An 18,633-nucleotide genomic window follows, 5' to 3' on the forward strand; every position below is an offset into this window, starting at 1 on the left:
AATATGGTGGCTTGATGTGATAGATAATAGACATATTTTTCATTTTAATGAACAAATAATGGGAAACAAATGGGGGCTACACCTCCTTCCCCCCTCCAATTATAGCCCCAGTTTGAATCTCATTAAGCCCCCATTTGACCCCATTTTATGGAAATGAAAATGAGCGGAATAATATTTTTTTGAAAAATGAGTGGTTGAAATTATGATAAATTCATACGTTCAAAATCTAATTAATGTTTAATGGGTATTTGGTCAATCCATCTATATTAAGGGTCCGTTTGATTGTAATAATGAAATTTGGGTGGAAAGAAAACGAATTGTAAAGAATTGAATTGCCTAAAACTTGTTTTACTGGAAATCATCAATTAAATTTGTTTGATTGGTATAATTTTCTACCTGAAAAATGTTGAAATTTTGGATCTATTGATGTTCGTTTGACTTTATTTTTCATGAAAATTGTCAATTAAATGGATAGATTTTTTTACAGTTGTGAATATAATTTGTTTCCATAGCAAAAAATAAATAAAAATTGAAAACCCATTTTCTCATCAAAACCCAAGGAATTGAAATTCATTCAAAACCAAGAAAATGGCTTCACGTGAGGGAGAAGTTGAAAAGTAATTCCATGGAAAATTTTGGGAATCAAACAATACAAATTGGGTGAAAAACTAAATTTTCATAAAAAAATGGCTCTATCAAATAGGTCCTTAATATTACTTAGAAAATTAAAGGGGGAAAGAGAGAAAATAAAAACGAAAAGAGGAATATAAATCAAAATATCTTCTTTTTGAACCGAACACTGCCGCCTAACCAATCCCTCATCAGTGCCCGTGCCAGTGCCAACTACTCTTTAGAGTGAGATTTTATACTAATACCCTCTCTTTCTTTTTCTTTTTCTTCCTTTTTTCCTTTTTTTCCCATTTAAACACATATCTTATCTTAACAAAACATAATTATAATTGTAAATTATTCGGGAAGCATTTTAAATCTCCTTATTTAACAAACAAATTCATAATCATAAATTATTCGGGAATCATTTTAAATCATTATTTATGTTTCAGTGTTAAGTTTGTTAGATTTACATGAAATGGACCATGCTACTAACTTGACACATACCATCGCTTTTCCTTTAAGTACAAGAATTTGGTCACCCTTCAGCTGTTTGATGTTCATTTTCTTTGGCTGTTGGCCCCTTTGTTTTCATGTATAATTATATACCAAACTAAATTGGCGATAGAAAGAAATCACCAATGAGAGAATAGAAGTGCGATTTTTTCTCTTTAAGAAACAACTACAAATAGAAAGTTCGTAAAAATGTTAAACTTGATGTAACTCTCTTTTTTTTTTAGACAATTTGGGTTAAACGCTACTTAAATCTAAATTGTCCGACCTTTTATTATTATTATTATCATCATCATTTTCAAATCTCCATATATACCTCGACTTTCTACTATGGTTCAATTATGTTCAAATCGACCATGCTCAAAATGTCGTATAAACCCTATAGTCCAATATACTTCCCACAGAATTTGCATAAACCACTTGACATAAAACAATTATATTTACTGTGCAAACTGTCGGTACAATGTCTCATTATTAAATGCACGAGAAATTTGAAAAATAAAATATTTTTTAATTAATAAATAAAAATATATTACAAATTCAGATTGTCAACAGCGACGACCACCCTAATTACATTAAACTATATTTCTTTATTCATACGAAAGTCGGTTGTACCGTCTCTGTCGGAATACGACTGCAGAGAATATTATCCCATGTGTTGACGGTTCAGAAACTGACACGTGTCGAGTGGTTTAATCTTGTGGTCTGAAAGTGTCGGTGGGATTTTGTTTTGCTTTCAAGGTAGAAAAAGAGGTGAAGGCAGACAACTGACTTGGACAGATAGGCGGTTGGGGACATTGACTGACACTTGGAGGTGATGATATGTGACGTAAGCATCACTGTTTTGTTCGGCTGGCCACGTATTAATTAGGGAAAATTGCAGCCACAGTACCAAATCTTTTTCTTTTATGCAGACTTGATTCAAACTTTTCATTTGTACCCTCACAATACCAAACCTTTCAAAAACTTATACCTAGAGTCCAAATGAATGATTTTTTGTTAGTTTGATAGTTAGTTGTCCATAAAAAATAAAGTTTGACATCTTTCGACCAATTTTGACCAATTCAAAAAGGGTAAATAGGTACTTTCATAATTTTCTACATAAAATAATTATATTAATTAAATAAAATATAAAAAAAAAAGGTTGTTCTTCTTTTGGGTAATTGACACAAAACGCCCCTACCTTTAAGGTTTATTGTGGAAAACGTCCCCACATTTCATTTTTTTTGTTTTTTTGTCCTTATTTCCACATTTTTTTGCGAAAAACATCATTTTCACCATTTTTAAATGTAAAATGACCAAAATACCCTCCTATTTAAATAAAAGCCAAAAATAAAATAAAGAATAAATTACAATCTTACTCCTAAATGTTTTAAAAAGTGCAAGTGAATCCAAATAATTATTAAAAGGCCTAATAGCACAAAACGTCTCTACGTTTGGTCTATAGTGTGAAAAACATCCCTACGTTTCAAATTGGTGAAAGTGGTGTTTTCCGCAATGAAACGTGAAAAAAGGGATGAAAACTCAAAAAATTGAAAAGTTGGGGTGTTTTTCTGCAAGAAGTGTCAAATGTATGGATATTTTTTGCTATTAACCCTTATTAAAATATTAAAAATAACAAAAACTTTCTCTCTCCCCCTCTCCCTCTCTCTTTTCTCTTCTTCTCCAAATGTGCCAATCACCTAAGAAGCCAAAAAACTCCAGCAAATCACCATCCAAACTGGACTACCATACCACTGAAAAGCCCTTACTTCCTTCTGCACATATCACCCAACATTCAATCTTGAAACCTTCGTGCCAATAAATTTGTTAGGAATTGCAAACCAAAATACCCAACTCGCGAATGTAAATATTGGTGGCATCATCTATTTCGGAGAGACCCATGTCATTTCCAACACACCAATCGATTATACTCACTAGGGCGTCTCTCTTCATGGTCTTAAAATATCAACAGATAGTTTAGCGATATTGAAGTTCGACGATTTGGGTGATGGTTAGTGGAGGTTTTTCACTTCTAATGTGGCAATCCCATTTGGAGAAGAAGAGAAGAGAGAGATATTTTATTATTTTTAAATATTTTAATAAGGCCTAAAAGGAAAAAAAATCCCTACGTTTGACACTTCTTGCGGAAAATGTGCCTATGTTTCAATTTTTTTGCGTTTTTATTCCTATTTTCGCGTTTCATTGCGGAAAACGTCCCTACCACAAATTTGAAACGTAGGGACGTTTTTCACACTATAGACCAAACGTAGGAACGCTTTGTGTTATTAGGCCTTTTAATAATTATTTGTATTTACTTGTACTTTTTTAAACATTTAGGAGAAAATTGTAATTTATTTTTAATTTTTTTTCTTTTTTTGGGTTTTATTTAAATGGAAGGGTATTTTAGTCATTTTACATTAAAAAAAATAGTGAAAATGACGTTTTCCTCAAAGAAAGGTGGAAATAAGGGTAAAAATATCAAAAAATATAAGGTGTGGACGTTTTCCACAATAAACTTTAAAGGTAGGGACGTTTTGTGTCAATTACCCTTCTTCATTCCTCCACGCCACCCATCCACTCTCCAAAACCAAATCCAAATGCCACCACCCCCTTCCACTGTAATCGTCGACACCACTACTTTAACCTTTAGCCCCAAGGCCGCCTCAAAACCAGGCACAGCCAAATTATTTGTATATTTTTTCTCTTCCACGAAATTATTGTCCATCGATAGAAGCTCGAGCTTGGCAATCGGCGAAGCCATAGTTCCAACCAAAAGCTGAGAAAAAGAAAAAGGAATTTGCTTGGAGAAGAAGATGAAAACCACCGTGCAACACCATCGACGCATCTAGGGACCTAAACCTACCAAGATTCTGTTGAGACCGATTGACCAATAATGCAGGAATTGAGATTTAATGAATACAACTTGTTGTAATTGAAATAATTAACAAGATCACGAATAACCCAAGAACAAGATTAAAGTAAAGAAATAAAAGAACTGATAGAGGAACGATGTTATTTTATTCAATCTATGAAAGGAGAGAATTACAACAATAATGGCTTCTGCAATACTGAAAGAGGAGCCTTGTATTTATAGTATAAAATTTAGCCCTAAAAAAGTCCCAGAAAAAAGTAAGAAATCTAATGCAATTTAGACTCCTATTTGAGTCACACTTCTAACAATCTCCACCTTGACTCAAATTTCGGTGCAACGAACGAAACTCCAAAATTTCTCCACCTTGAGAAATAATCCGTCTGCATCAGAATGAACTGACTAATCTCCTCAACACAATAACCAAACTCTCCACGATAACACGTTTCCCCGCCCAACGTCCACAAGCGACACCCAAACCCAAACCCGGGTTCCCAAAATTCCTCCTGGAATTAACAATTATTGGACAGGGTTGAAGCACACCCTGTAGCAGAAACCACACCAAATGCACAATCAGAAGGTCCCTTGCCAATATTGTCGCCTTCAATGATTTCTAAAGTATTACAGATATTTCTAAAATCGTACCTACGCTCCATGAGTCCATTAGCATTACAAGAACACAGTGTACTCGCTAAAATTGGTGGCAAAGCGGAATCACCAACACTCCCTTGAGCAAAGTTCTTAACTGACCCAGAGCCAAACCCGAGAGGTACTGTATCAAATTGAATGTCCACCACGGTACTGAATTTGTCCAAATGTTTCTGAACTAGTTCTGTGCTCCCCTGCAAGATGTGCAATTGGGATTTCCTCCGTCCCTCCAGTACAACCCGGACACCCTCTCGAACCTTCAAGACTCCACCTCCATTAGAAAATTTGTACCCTTTTTCATCCAAGGTACTCAGTCATATGAGATTCTTTGTCAAGTCTGGAACATGGCGAACTTGATTAAGTGTCCTCACTGTTCCATCTTGTAGTCTCAATCTGATTCGACCGATTCCTACAACCCGGCAAGATTGATTGTTTCCCATGACAACTCCACCTTGGTTCACCGTCTCATACATTTGAAACAAAGCCCTATTGGGACACACATGATACGAACAAACAGAATCCAGAATCCACTCTTCAGGTTTGGATTTCCCGTCAGATACAGCCAACATCACATCTCCATCATCACAAAAAATTTCAGCAATATTAGTCTCGTTCGAATTACCTGATTGCCCCGCATGATTTGCATGTAAATCACTTTTACCTTGCAACTTATCGCAATTTTTCTTGATGTGTCCTTTCCTCTTGTAGTAATAACAATACACATTGCTGTACTTCACCTTCGATCTACCCCTCTGTCGATCACCATGAGTAACAAGAAGCATCCCCATTCCTAGATGCAGGATCTCCAACCAACAACTCCACCTTCTCTTTTGAGAATAGGGCGTCGTATACCTCCTCAATGGATAACGTGTCACGACTATATAAAATAGTATCACGAAATGACAAAAAAGAATTGGGTAGCGAACACAACGGGACTAAGGCTAGATCCTGTTCATCATATTTTACCTCCAACGTCTCAAATCTGCAACGATCTCCTTGAACACAGCAAGGTGGTCCTGCAGTGACCCTCCTTCCGCTATGCGATGAGAATACAACCTCTGCTTTAGAGTCAGTTTGCTCGTCAAACTCTTTGTCATGCACAACTGCTCCAACTTGAGCCACAAACTGCCGTCTTCTCTTTCAAAACATCTTGCAACAAATTGTTGGATAAATGAAGTTGGATTTGCGCTAAAGCCTTCCGATCCTTCCGTTGTTTCTCCTCCATAGGCAAGTTTGCTGGCATCCTATCAAAACCCAGTAAAGTATCATCAAGATCTATATGCATTAACACAGCTCTCACATTTACTTACCACAGCGAAAATCTTGTATTGTGATCCAATAGCAGAATTTCATACTTCAACGAATTCATCTCTAAAAAATCTCAATCAAATCAGGAAGAACTTGCAACCTGCAACACCCAAAACTGAAAAACTACCGAACGTGCAAGAGGCAAAATAGTCTACAACCACAATTTTGTCTAAAACTGAAATTGGACACTACCACAACGTCCGTCTTGTCGTTCGGAGAAAACTGCCTGAAGACACCATCACCGAAAACCGCCGCACGTGCCGCCACTCTCCTCACTGGAGTTCCATCGCCGGCAACTGACCGGAAATTCGTCGACGACCTGTGACCCTTTCTGGACCGTTTCTGCCTGCTGAGTCCACTGGTGGTGTTCGTTTCTTCAAATTCTTTCTGGTTTGGCCAGAAAAAGAAAAAACAGATCAAGAAAAAAATTGAAAAATTGGACAGATTCGTTTTCTGATTTTTCAGTAATTTTCAGACGATTTTTCGATCAGTTTCAGGCCAAAAATCCACCAACAACCCCGCTTCGATACCACTTGTTGAGACCGATTGACCAATAATGTAGGAATTGAGATTTAATGAATACAACTTGTTGTAATTGAAGTAATTAACAAGATCACGAATAACCCAAGAACAAGATTAAAGTAAAGAAATAAAAGAACTGGCAGAGGAACGATATTATTTTATTCAATCTATGAAAGGAGAGAATCACAACAATAATGGCTTCTGCAATACTGAAAGAGGAGCCTTGTATTTATAGTATAAAATTTAGCCCTAAAAGAGTCCCAAAAAAAGGTAAGAAATCTAATGCAATTTAGACTCCTATTTGAGTCACACTTCTAACAGATTGTAGCTTAGGTCTCTAACTTCTCTCCAAATTCGCCTCCATCTCTTCCACCCGTTGCAGACTCTAGGCTACAGCCAAAAATGACGCTTTTAATCAACTGCCCATTAACAGACTCAAGACCGGACCCAACAACTTTATCACAATAAGCATTTCCAGATTGAGTTATAGTAAACTCACAGGCACCAAATTCATTTGCAAATAAACTGTAGAATACCATAAGAGAACCAATGCCTATTGCTTCTTTTATGCTCAATTATTTACTTGTACAAATTAAGAGTGATATTTATATTGTGGATTAGGGATTTTGATAGAAATTGATTAAATTGTGTGCGAGTTTAGAGTGTGCATTCCGTTAATGGATGGTTTGCAGTATGTGGGTGGAAGGAACGGTGGTGGAAGGAGCAATGATGTTGGCGTGAGGGTTGGGTGGCGATGGCGTCGATCGTTTCCACCGGTGGTTTTGGGACAAGGGGATGGTGGCGGGCAGTGTATTTTTTGTTTGACTTTTGACTTTTTATTCAATAATTAATATATTATAATTGTCTTTTTAATTTTAAAAAGGTAAAGTTACAACTTTATCTTTTTAAAATTAGTCAAAATTATGGTCAAAGTCAAATCTCTGATTAACTACCAATCAAACTAACAAAAGCCATTTATTTGGACTTCATGTGCGAGTTTTTGAAATGCTTGGTATAGTGAATTACACAAATTAAAGGTTTGGGAAATTTGCATAAAATTTCCCTTCTAATTATCGCTATTTTTTGTCTTTCTGTTTTCAGCGTGAAATGTTGAATGACCCGTAACACCCTGGTAAGGAAGACCTCATTTGACCATCATTATTTGGATAAAATGAAGTTTTATATTGTCATTTTTCAAAGAATGCGTGATTAAAAATGTAGAAAAAAATTTGAATTTACATGTAAAACTATTTTATGGCATGTATTTGTAATCGTAAATAAGTATGTAAAAAATGAGTTTTTAATATAATGGTTGTCAAATAGGGACGAAATATGATTGCTAGGGTAATTAAAACGAGTGGCAATTGTCCCCAACTTATCACCAATTTTTTTTTTTTTTTAAATTAACTCCAACATCACGTCAAAGAAAAAAGTAGGGTCAACGGTCAAAGACTTAGATCAAAGTTGAGGTGGGACTAAAAAAAAATTGAAATACATGAAAAAAAGAAGAAGGGTTTTTGCTAGAATGACAATCGAGGGACGCCACATCCACCCCTTGTTCGTCTAGGGCCTGTGTTTGGGTTTGACGGGTTATTTAGAGAATTATTTTGAATAGTTCAAGTCTTCTGTTTAAGTTCCTAATTTTTTGGTTGATCTTGATGGTATAGTCTGTTTTCAACTATTTTGCTCATTACTTTATAAATTATCGAGCTAAATAGAGCAAATTGATTATCAACCTTTCATTATTACAATTGTCCAATCAAACTTATTTGATCGAAAATAGTAACACGATTCTCATTTGTCCGATCACGTTAAAATGAAATATGACTCTCAAGGATCAAATTTTATAAAGTTAGATTTTATTTTCCAACTTAGATATGTTAAAAGAGGAAACCAGTCTTAATTTGGAGAAATTGTCAACATTATTAGTTAACAAACATTTATATATCAATAATTATGTATAAATACCTATATAATATGAGTATAAGGTCATTATGGTGCACATATTACTCCTAATAAAAAAATAATGGGAACAACACACTTAACTTTATGTGAGATATTTTTTTTAAAATAAAAGTAACCCAAATAATAAATGCATTTTTAATACATAAATCAACAACATAACAAATAATATTTAATATATATTCCTTCTTCATTATATTTTATACCTTCACTTTATCGTATCGAACATGTCATTCTTGTAGGTTTTTTTTTTCATAAAAGATTTTTTATGTGTGAATTTTTTTTTTTTAACCTATTAGTCCGTGTTAAAATTTTATAGATCCTTAATCCACCTCGACCAAGTTGATTCTAAGTCACTATCAAAACATCGTGTAAAATTAAATTTTTTTTGCAATTAAAAAGAATTATACTAATTTAATACTAGCTCTCTTTTAACTTGCCCTATTTAAATCAAGAGCCTGTTTGGGAGTGATTTTGAGAATTAATTTTTTGATCGTTAGGCGAAAAGTGGGGTTCACCTGTGAGAGAAGAAATCGAATATGACGATTGAAATAGTGAAATAACGATCAAAAAATTAATTTTTTAAAGGAAATAATCACTCCCAGACAGATACAAATATAGGAGGTATAAAAAGCATATATCAGATGTGTAACAAAAGCAAAAGAACCGGATTCGCTTACTGGCCATTTCCAATCATCCTACTGTAAAAGGACGTCTGCTCTTATAATTAACAACACAATGATTAGCCGCATCTCGAATTCCTAAAACACCCTTCCTTCAAATCAATAAAACCTATTAATTCTTGGCGTGTCTATTACTGTAGCTTTCTCGGTTCATAAATCATACGCGTCTCCTTGCTGGCTTTGAACAATGGGCTCGTCTGGCCCATGTCGGCTCGTCTCTGTGTTTGACCTGACCTTATATATTATTATTAAAAAAAAATTAAAAAGTAATTTGCGTGCACAATGAGATTGAAGCTAATATAAGTTGTGTTGTCTAATAGAGTTAATTATCCAAATGATTACTAAATTTTATAAAAGATTTTATGGGATCACTGAACTTTAAAAATCATCCAATTTATCATTGAATTTTGTAAAAGGTTTCTACGAAATCACTGAACTTTAAAAATCACCTAATTCATCACCGAACTTAGCAAAATGTTTCCTAGGGGTCATTAACTCCGTGGAAACCTTTTGTAAAATTCAATGATGAATAGAGTGATTTTTAAAATTCAATGATCCCATGAAAATCTTTTGCAAAGATCAATCATGAATTGAATGATTTTTAAATTTCAATAATCTCGTGAATTTTTTTTGCAAAGTTCAGTAACCATTTGGATAATTCATTCGTCCTAATAAACTCCTAGTTAAAGAAGTTGAGGATAATGTAGTACCACCAGGGTGTGATAAAATTTAGATGTATTTACCAGAAGTTAATTTGTTTTTTATTTTAGTTGATTAAATATTTTTAAATACAAAGCTCGTAAATAAATTTCAGTTCTTTCTCAAACTGTAGTCATGTCCAGTTGTTTTCAAGACAAGCTTTGGCGGTTTTGTTTGGTCGGTTCTTAATTACCCAATCATAATTCATAAATTAAATATTAAATCAGAATTTGTATATCTTCGTATCCTCAGCTCAAGGTTCTGTTCTATTCTGTTCGCTGTCCATTAATTTTTTATATGCCATATTTTCTTCTCTCTCTCTGTCCTTCCTTCTCGAGTCTTCTCCTTTTATACACATTCAACAGCCAAGCAGAGAGAGAGAGAACAAAAATCACTTCCATTTTCATTTCATTTGTTTTCTCATTTTTGTTCTGCATGTACAATAATTTTCTTGGTTAATTTCTTCCGGCTAATCGGAAGTTTCAGGATTTGCCGATTGCGAACTACAATTGAGTTTTTTAAATACATTTCGGGCTTTTTTTTAGGAGATCGGAAACTCATTCAACTCTCCGGAATATCACCGGACGGCGACCCTTTCCAGCGAAGTATAGTATATAGAGGTTCAGATTCTTCGAGTTTGTAGCAGCTGGGATTTTCTGGGTTTAGGATTATGTATGATTCAACTGTAGATCAATTCAAAGTCAATGCTTTGATCTGAGTTCAAATCGCTTCAAATTGAACTGTCGGCAGCAATTTAGTTGGGTGTTAGTACACGATAATCAACATGATGAGAATGAAGACTCAAACTAATGGGGTTCCATATATGAACGGTGGCTCCGCCGCCCCCCGCAACCCTAATGAATGGGAGCTAAGGCCCGGCGGAATGCTAGTCCAAAAACGAACCGATGCAGAACAAAATCAAGCTCCACCCCCCACTATTCGGGTCCGTGTGAAATACGGGTCAAGTTACCACGATATCTATATCAGCTCTCAAGCGACATTTGGTAAGTCTCAGTAACAAACCCCTCCTTTCAATACAAATATGTATTAGAAGACAAAAAATGAATGCATATGCTACAAGATTAAGCTTTTAGTCGAGATGTTTCAACATAGTATATAGGTTCTAGTGCCGTCGCAGCCATGAATACTGTCCAACCCTGAGGTATGTGTTGAAGAAAAGATAAAAAAAATTATGTTTCCTCTTCTAAATGCTCAAGTTTTTAGGCGAGGTAGTTTAACAATATAAATAGTCAGTAGAGAAAAGTGATGTTCCCCCTTAAATTCGTTTGAATTTTTTCAGATTTTAATTTATTATAATTGAAGTTCATTTTTGGGTTTTGGTAATCTAGGGGAGTTGAAGAAGATGTTAACAGGGCCTACAGGGTTGCATCACCAGGACCAGAAGCTATTTTACAAGGATAAAGAGAGGGATTCTAAAGTTTTTCTCGACACTGTAGGAGTGAAGGACAAATCTAAGATTGTGTTAGTAGAGGATCCAATTAGCCAAGAGAAGAGGTACATTGAGAAGAAGAAAAATGCTAAAATGGAAAGGGCTGCAAAATCAATATCCGAAATCAGCTTGGAGGTTGATAAACTTGCTGGACAGGTAATCCCACCCAAGTCTTCTAGCGAGTACAATAATGATATAGTAAGAAAGCAAGTCTTTTTTGTTATACAGAGTCGGCTACATGATTTTGTTCCACTTCTCCGTCCAGTTCATCCATTGCTAGACTATGAAAAGTTCTAAAGCAATTACCCCGTTAACAGTTATTACAAACAAGGCTCTACTAAGGTGTTATCTTGTAAACAAGATCCCTTTACGTTTATGCAAAACAAGCCCTACTGCCCAAGTCACTATTCCCTTAAAATCATGCTGAATTGGCCATTACTCCCACTTGTTGGGATGCATTATGATTACCTAGTAATCTGTTGAATAAATAAGCAAATAGATTTATAACTTAGTGGTCGATAGAATGAATGCAATGATTATACGCAGTAAACTGATATATGGTTGAAACTGGGTAGGTTTTGGAGCTTGAATCCATAATTTCTAAAGGTAGAAAAGTGGCTGAAAAGGATGTAATAAATCTCACTGAGTTATTGATGAATCAACTGCTTAAACTGGATGGGATCATAGCCCATGGTGAAGTCAAACTACAGAGGAAAATGCAGGTATAAAATTAGATTCTATGTTATGGCTAAAACAATGCAGTTTTTGAATTTGGAGCAAGTGTCTTGAATTTGTAATATAATTTGAAGGTTAAAAGAGTGCAAAGGTGTGTAGAGACTCTTGATGTGTTGAAGATTAAAAACTCAACGCCAACAAGCGATGAATACCAGACACCTGTACATTCACCTACGTCTGTCCAATCACAACAGCAGCTGAAGTATTCAAATGGGCATTTGCACGGGTCTTCTAATGGAAGCATGTCATCACCTGTGGAACAGCAACAAGCTCGGCATTCATTTATAGATTCACCAAAGCAACAGCAGAATCAGCAACATTCCAGGCGCTCGGCCTCAGGGGATGTTGTCATAACTACAAAGTGGGAAACTTTTGAATCTACACCAGCAACCTTTCTAGTTGCCCCTTCAACATCAAGCACAATGAAACCAGCACAACCAAATTTTTCTTGGGATTTGCTGAGTTAGGTGATAGACCAAAGTATTTGTGCTAGTGTGAATGTGCATTTTGGATTTGTTTCAAGCTGCTTTGGTATCTATTCTCAATTCTTTGCTGTATTTAGAGTTCTATAAACATCCCCTCCACGTCATTCACTTCAGAATAAATGGGGCTACTATAATAGAGTTTGATACTATCTTCATGACTATAGGATGTTCTTGTATCCAGCTATCCCATTTGAACGGATTCCCGGTTGTAATATTTGTTTTCTTATGTAGACTTCCGCTTGGAATCAGGTTTTTCGTTGATAAAGAACTGCATTTCGCTCCAATTTGTTAAATCTATGTTCCCACTCTGTCTCCGCTGGATTTGTTCCCGGGGTAGAGCATCCTGAAAAAGGAACTAACCAAAATCTTAAACCTCTTCCATACTGTTTATTTAAAGCAGGTAAATCCTGCTTTTGTGTTCTTCGAAATAAAGCAGACGTTGAGGCATGATGATTAATCTATGTACTTTGCTTCCTATTAGGGGCAAAGAAGAGCAAGGACAACATGATTGAGGATCATTTCACTTGAAGTTGACCAAAATTATTTGGAACTGCACCAACCCGGTTCAGCGGGTTTTGGTTCTCCCATCTGGTTCTTGGTTCCCTGCCTAAGAACCGAAATTTCATAACAGTTCCATTTCTTATTTATTTTTTTCCTCCTTTAATTTAAACACCCAAATTATAGACAGATAGTGGGTGCAGGAATTGATGAAAGTGGATTAGTTTAACCATTAAAATCAGGTTTTATTCTTTGGATCTGATGATCTCTGCAGCACTTTTACCAGATATGGAAACCTGCAACCTTATTATACCGTTATTTCTCTTCCTAACTAAGAAATTACTACAAATAGAAATTACTTCTCCATATAAGGTAGGTAAAACTAAGCAATGGAAGTTGATTCAGATCCTAGGTTAAGATATGGGAAAGAAATTTAGAAAGGACTTTCAGTTATACTGAATGTTTTATAGTTATGTCTATACTGTTTAGAAATACCAGTCTTATCTATATTTAAATGTCTGACCAAAAAATAGGAAGTTATATAAGAAAATAAATAATCTTCTAACTTAAAACTAATAATTCGGGGGAGGGAGAAATTTATTTGACAGGCTGCTTTTCTATGTTTGAAATGAAAAAGTACCATACTTTAAAGTTCTTGTCTAAAGGCCTCTTCATGCACCCGCAATATGTCAAGTATACCCTTATTAAAAGGGCCCATTCGACCAACTCAATCCTTTACTCCATGGGGTCGAATTGACATGAACCATAGGTTTATATATTTTTATAACTTTGATCTTTTATTCCTCTTCTTGTTCTCCATCTTCATTTACAAAATAAGCTCATAAATTAAGCTCCATAAAGTTATTTCTTACCTTCCTAAACTTGTTTGAGTAAAAGACTCTAAAAGAAAGAACTTTTCTACTTTAAAACTAGAACAATTCGGAGTTATGAATTGTTAACCAATGAATGTAAGCCTCTTTTAAGAAAGTTCCAAAAGAGGACACATTTCGTTTTCTCTCACACTACTTTAGTAATCCTTCCTTGCGAGAGGAAAATAAATCAGATTTCATTTCATTTATTTTTTTATTTTTTTTATTTTTATGAATAAAATACAAGGGTAATTTTTTACACGTATTCAGTAAAATCTCCTTCATTTAGTCTATAACGTTATTTGACTCCCAATTATTATGATTTATGACTAATGAAAAGCTCCCATTATATATGAACCTTCTCTTTGCCGTTGCCACAAGGAATTATGAACACAGCCCTTACAACCGGAGCACTCGACTTTTCCACAAACGCTCCCGCCGCACTCCTTGCAACTAAACTATTCCTGAAAGAGGAATAAAAGTTTTCAGTTGCAGTTCCTTCAGAAAAAAAATTCAGTTAATTCTAATGTAGCATGCAGTTTCTTGGCGTTCATTACTCAGATAATGTTGTTCTGTATTATAACTATAGCAAAACAGGATATTAATGCAGTAAGAGGCACATATGAATCTAGAAACAAACTTAATCAATGAATAGTTTTCTCCTTGAAATGTAATAAATTTTTTGTGGTCCAATTGAGGAGTGAACAAAAAATAATTTCAGCATTTATGGTGGGTTACCGTCCCGAATTTAATTCTCTAATTAGGACCTGAAGAAATGGGTGTGATATTGAATTTCTTCTGAATCCTCACTGGAACTGGGATTTTAGTGATTGATACTTCTGTGGATGGTATGTATTATTAGAGATCTATCAAGATTTTCATGGCATGAAACCACAATGTAAAGAATCCCCAAAATCTCAAGGGATTGTAGCTATCATTTGCCTTTTCCAGATTGATAAATTAATTCTTCCAAGAATATTTTCTCTCGATTTCTAAACTAATATTACAGATTACACCATAAAGGAAACCAAAGAAGACAAAACAAGCTAATGAGCGACGGATAGAAATTAAGGGGCCCCCTATTTGATTTCGTTGTCTAGTCATAATCCAAACTATATAACAATAATTAGTCTAACACTAGCATAACTCAAGAGATGCCCAGAATGAAAAGTGATACACATATAATCAAGGTCAATAACACCAATATAAGCCCACAATTTAACTATTAGACTTGCTATGCATAAGAAGGAATCAAGTTACTGAATATAACGGAAATGTCATGTCATAATTGAAGCACAAAAGAAGTAGCCTGCTCCAGTCCCTTAACAAAACTCTCGTTATTATGGGATTTTTATTTGTATAAATGGCATTCTGAATTTGGAGCGAGCATTAAAAAATTGACGATATTTAATCAAGTATCAGTTTGGGATCACGTCTTCTTAGGGCTATCATGGATGTACAATCATTGTGGTATATATCATTATATATATTTTATCCTGAAGTCAAGTCAGTTTCAATACTGCTCTAGATCAGAATTATCGAATTGGAAGGAAAAGAAAAATATAAAATACTAATAATTACAACAACAAACTACATTTTCTTGGGAAATAACATGATCACCACTGTGTTTGTTAGCCAGAAACTGCAAGAAATCACACTACTAAATGAAGTATTCCATTAACCTCAAAGATTTTGCTCAAAAGAATGAGTTTTGGGAAGAAAGCAGCAAACTATTCATGTTAGTTTGAAACCCCTCACTTCTGTGTATATCTGTACTTTTGTTGTATGGATATTCCTAATCGAAGCACCTCATCCCCCCACACACAGATTATCCGGTCAATCTTTCACTTTGTTATGTGTAAGTAGAAACTAAGTCATTCAACATAATAGAACAATGTCATAACTGAATCACAAAAGAGGTGGCCTGCTCCAGTCCCCTAACGAAATTTTCCTTATTATAGGATTCTTATTTGTATAAATGGCACTTCGAATTTGGAACAAGCATCAAGTATTTAACAATATTCCTATCAAGTATCAGCTTGGGGTCATGTCTTCATAGGGCTATCGCGGATGTACAATTCCATTGCGGTATTTATCATCGAATAAAATTATCTCCAAGTCTGTCATGTCTAGTACTGCTCCATATTAGAATTATCAGGTTGGAAGGAAAAGATAACTATAAAATACTAGTAACACCAGCAAACTACCTTTTTTAAAGAAATAAAATGATCACCAGTGTGTTGGTTGGCCAGGAACTTCAAGAAATCACACTACTAAATGAAGTATTCCATTAACCTTGAAGATTTTGCTCAAAAGAACAAGTGTTGAAAGAAAGCAGCAAAATAATTCATTTTAGTTTGAAACCCCTCCCTTATGTATATCCTCAATTTTGTTACGCTATGGAATGAGTATTCCTTATGCAAGCCCTGCAGTACCCCCCAAAACCAACACCACACACACCCGAGCACATATTATCTAGCCAATGCTTCCGCTTGACATACATTGAGAATGTCAATTTCTATTCCATGTTTAGTTTAAAAGCGTGCTCAAATAAACCAGCATATATCCAGGACAATGTAATCCAATTGATCTGATCATTATTTTCCTAATAATTTCATAGCAAACTTTGAAGAAAAATCTATGGGTGGTCAGTAAATCAACAATGCCAGCTTTAGGAATTTGATCTGACAACTCTTATTAAAAAATTATCCAATAAAGTCAGCTCTATTTGATTAAACTAATACTTAGTCTCCATGAAAATGCTTTATCTTCATAAAAATCGATGACTCTAAAAACTGTGGTATCAAAAAACAGTCATCAGAAAGTAATAGAAATACAGATATATTAACACCCAATTAATTTGCTGCAATCAAATACCTAAAACAAATATCAATTAAACAGATAGAGTAACTAGTGGACTAAAAAAAATAAAAAAATTTCAAGCAATTTAACTTCATATGTATACATTATTGTTACCTGATTCACGATATCATTGTTGAAGAAGCCTCGTTGTTTGGATCAAGAGTGAACGAGTATAAACGGATTGGATTTCGGAGAAGTTGCGGATTTAGGAGGGGCCGGGTTTTGATTTCCCGGGACAATTATGGCTCAACTGAAATTTCATTAGTTGGGCTTTGAAATATTTGGGTCAATTAAATGGATTGAGTAGTGACATAGTTTCCGGGGCTTTTGGTCCGTTAACTCATTTTTCACATGAGTTTTAGTAAAAATCAACCTTCTTTTACGAATTACACATGAGGGTAACATATGTATCATTATGAGCAATGTTATAAATACAATTTTTTCTATATAGAATTGGTACAATAAGACATTGGAAACAGCTAATCACGAGAAGACAGTTGGTTGTACCAATTTCGTTAAAAAAAAAAATATGTACTTGCAGATTAATTCATTATTATATTATACGTAGTAACTAAACTGTCAACATAGTCTTTTCCATTCACAATCCTACAACACCCATCTTATCTTTATTGACATCCAAAATTATACATTTTGCCCATAATGATATTTTCGTTTTGTTATCAAAGTTTCATACAACATTCTTGCTTCTTATGCTCTAACCAGCTTAACTAAATATATAAATAATAGATACACAAAACATTTTAATTAATCAATTTAACGGACTTTTTCAAATTATGACGAAGTTAAACTACATCATTTTTATATAAAAACAATATTACATACATTTATCCTTTCGTGATATGCACATTTTATTTCAAAACGCTTCACGAACATTCTTCTTCTTAAGTCAAACTACATCAATTTCATGTAAAAAGACTGAAACATTATCGGGACATGTGCATTTTACTCTGAAACGTATTCTGAAACATTCTTCTCATATCATTTAATACATATGTTACCCTCATATTATTTAGCACATTAGTTGGTAATTCCTAACTAAATAATATCAATGGTTAATTTACTTAGAATGCATAATGTTTAGGAAAGTGCTACATGTATATTATTGTCTACATAATGATGTCTATAATTACGTGTGGCACTGGATCCAATCTTTAATTCAAATATCACATTTTCACATCATCAATTGAATGATTATCACGTCACATTATAGACAATATTATGTGCAATAATTATGTACATATAGACTTTTCTAATGTTTATAACGTGCGTATTGTAATATATTATTTATATGAGTAGAATTATTGTTTACACCTTTCATGGTACAAAGGTTTTGAATTTTCACACATGAATTTGTTGTGACTTTTGACCCGTTATCTTTTCTAAACTGACATAGCTAGGTTGTGTAATTAATTTTGTAACCAATCATTATGTTTCATCATCTATTGTATTATGTCATGTCACTTGGGTGCTTGAGAGATGTCCTCTATATATAATAAATTTGTAAGATTAATTCCTCATTTTCTATTCCATGTTTTTCGAAGGCAAAAATGTGACGAGAATGTTGGAAAATTATTCGGATATTGTGCATATTATATTTATAAAGTATGTCATTTATGTTCACGAAATCGAAACGTAATTTTGTCTTATCAAAATGGATTTGGGAAAATGAAATGACAGATTCAATTATTTCCTTTCTTTATTTCAAACCTACATGAAATCAAAAGAATGTTATTAATTTTCTGAAATCAAATACGAAGAAAGAATTAAGGTGAGATGCGAGTGATGCGATCAGTCGAGGCAAGTGTTAGACACTTTGTCCTTAAGATGAATTTGCCCCGTATTGGTGCTAACGATTTTTCGGCAATCATCTTCCAAGATACAACGACCACGTCAAGCCATAGGAGCACTTCAAATTACT

The 18,633-nt window shown here is 34.3% G+C and overlaps 1 protein-coding gene and 1 long non-coding RNA gene across 2 annotated transcripts; one reads left to right on the forward strand and one right to left on the reverse strand.

Annotated features, from left to right (window-relative positions):
- Window positions 1–10,060: 10,060 nt before the first annotated feature.
- On the forward strand, window positions 10,061–12,713 carry LOC111405599 (BAG family molecular chaperone regulator 3-like). Its single transcript, XM_023034559.1, has 4 exons — window positions 10,061–10,799; window positions 11,145–11,401; window positions 11,821–11,967; window positions 12,055–12,713. Exons 1-4 carry the CDS (start codon window positions 10,580–10,582, stop codon window positions 12,445–12,447), a joined length of 1,017 nt encoding a protein of 338 aa, XP_022890327.1. The 5' UTR covers window positions 10,061–10,579; the 3' UTR covers window positions 12,448–12,713.
- LOC111405600 lies at window positions 12,698–16,938 on the reverse strand. The gene is made up of 3 exons (XR_002704839.1): window positions 16,809–16,938; window positions 14,191–14,296; window positions 12,698–12,808 (listed from the first exon to the last, which is right to left on the reverse strand). It is a non-coding gene; the product is annotated as an uncharacterized LOC111405600 (long non-coding RNA).
- Window positions 16,939–18,633: the final 1,695 nt, after the last annotated feature.

The sequence above is a fragment of the Olea europaea genome, chromosome 12 (assembly GCF_002742605.1).
Source record: "Olea europaea var. sylvestris chromosome 12, O_europaea_v1, whole genome shotgun sequence".
Taxonomy (NCBI): domain Eukaryota; kingdom Viridiplantae; phylum Streptophyta; class Magnoliopsida; order Lamiales; family Oleaceae; genus Olea; species Olea europaea.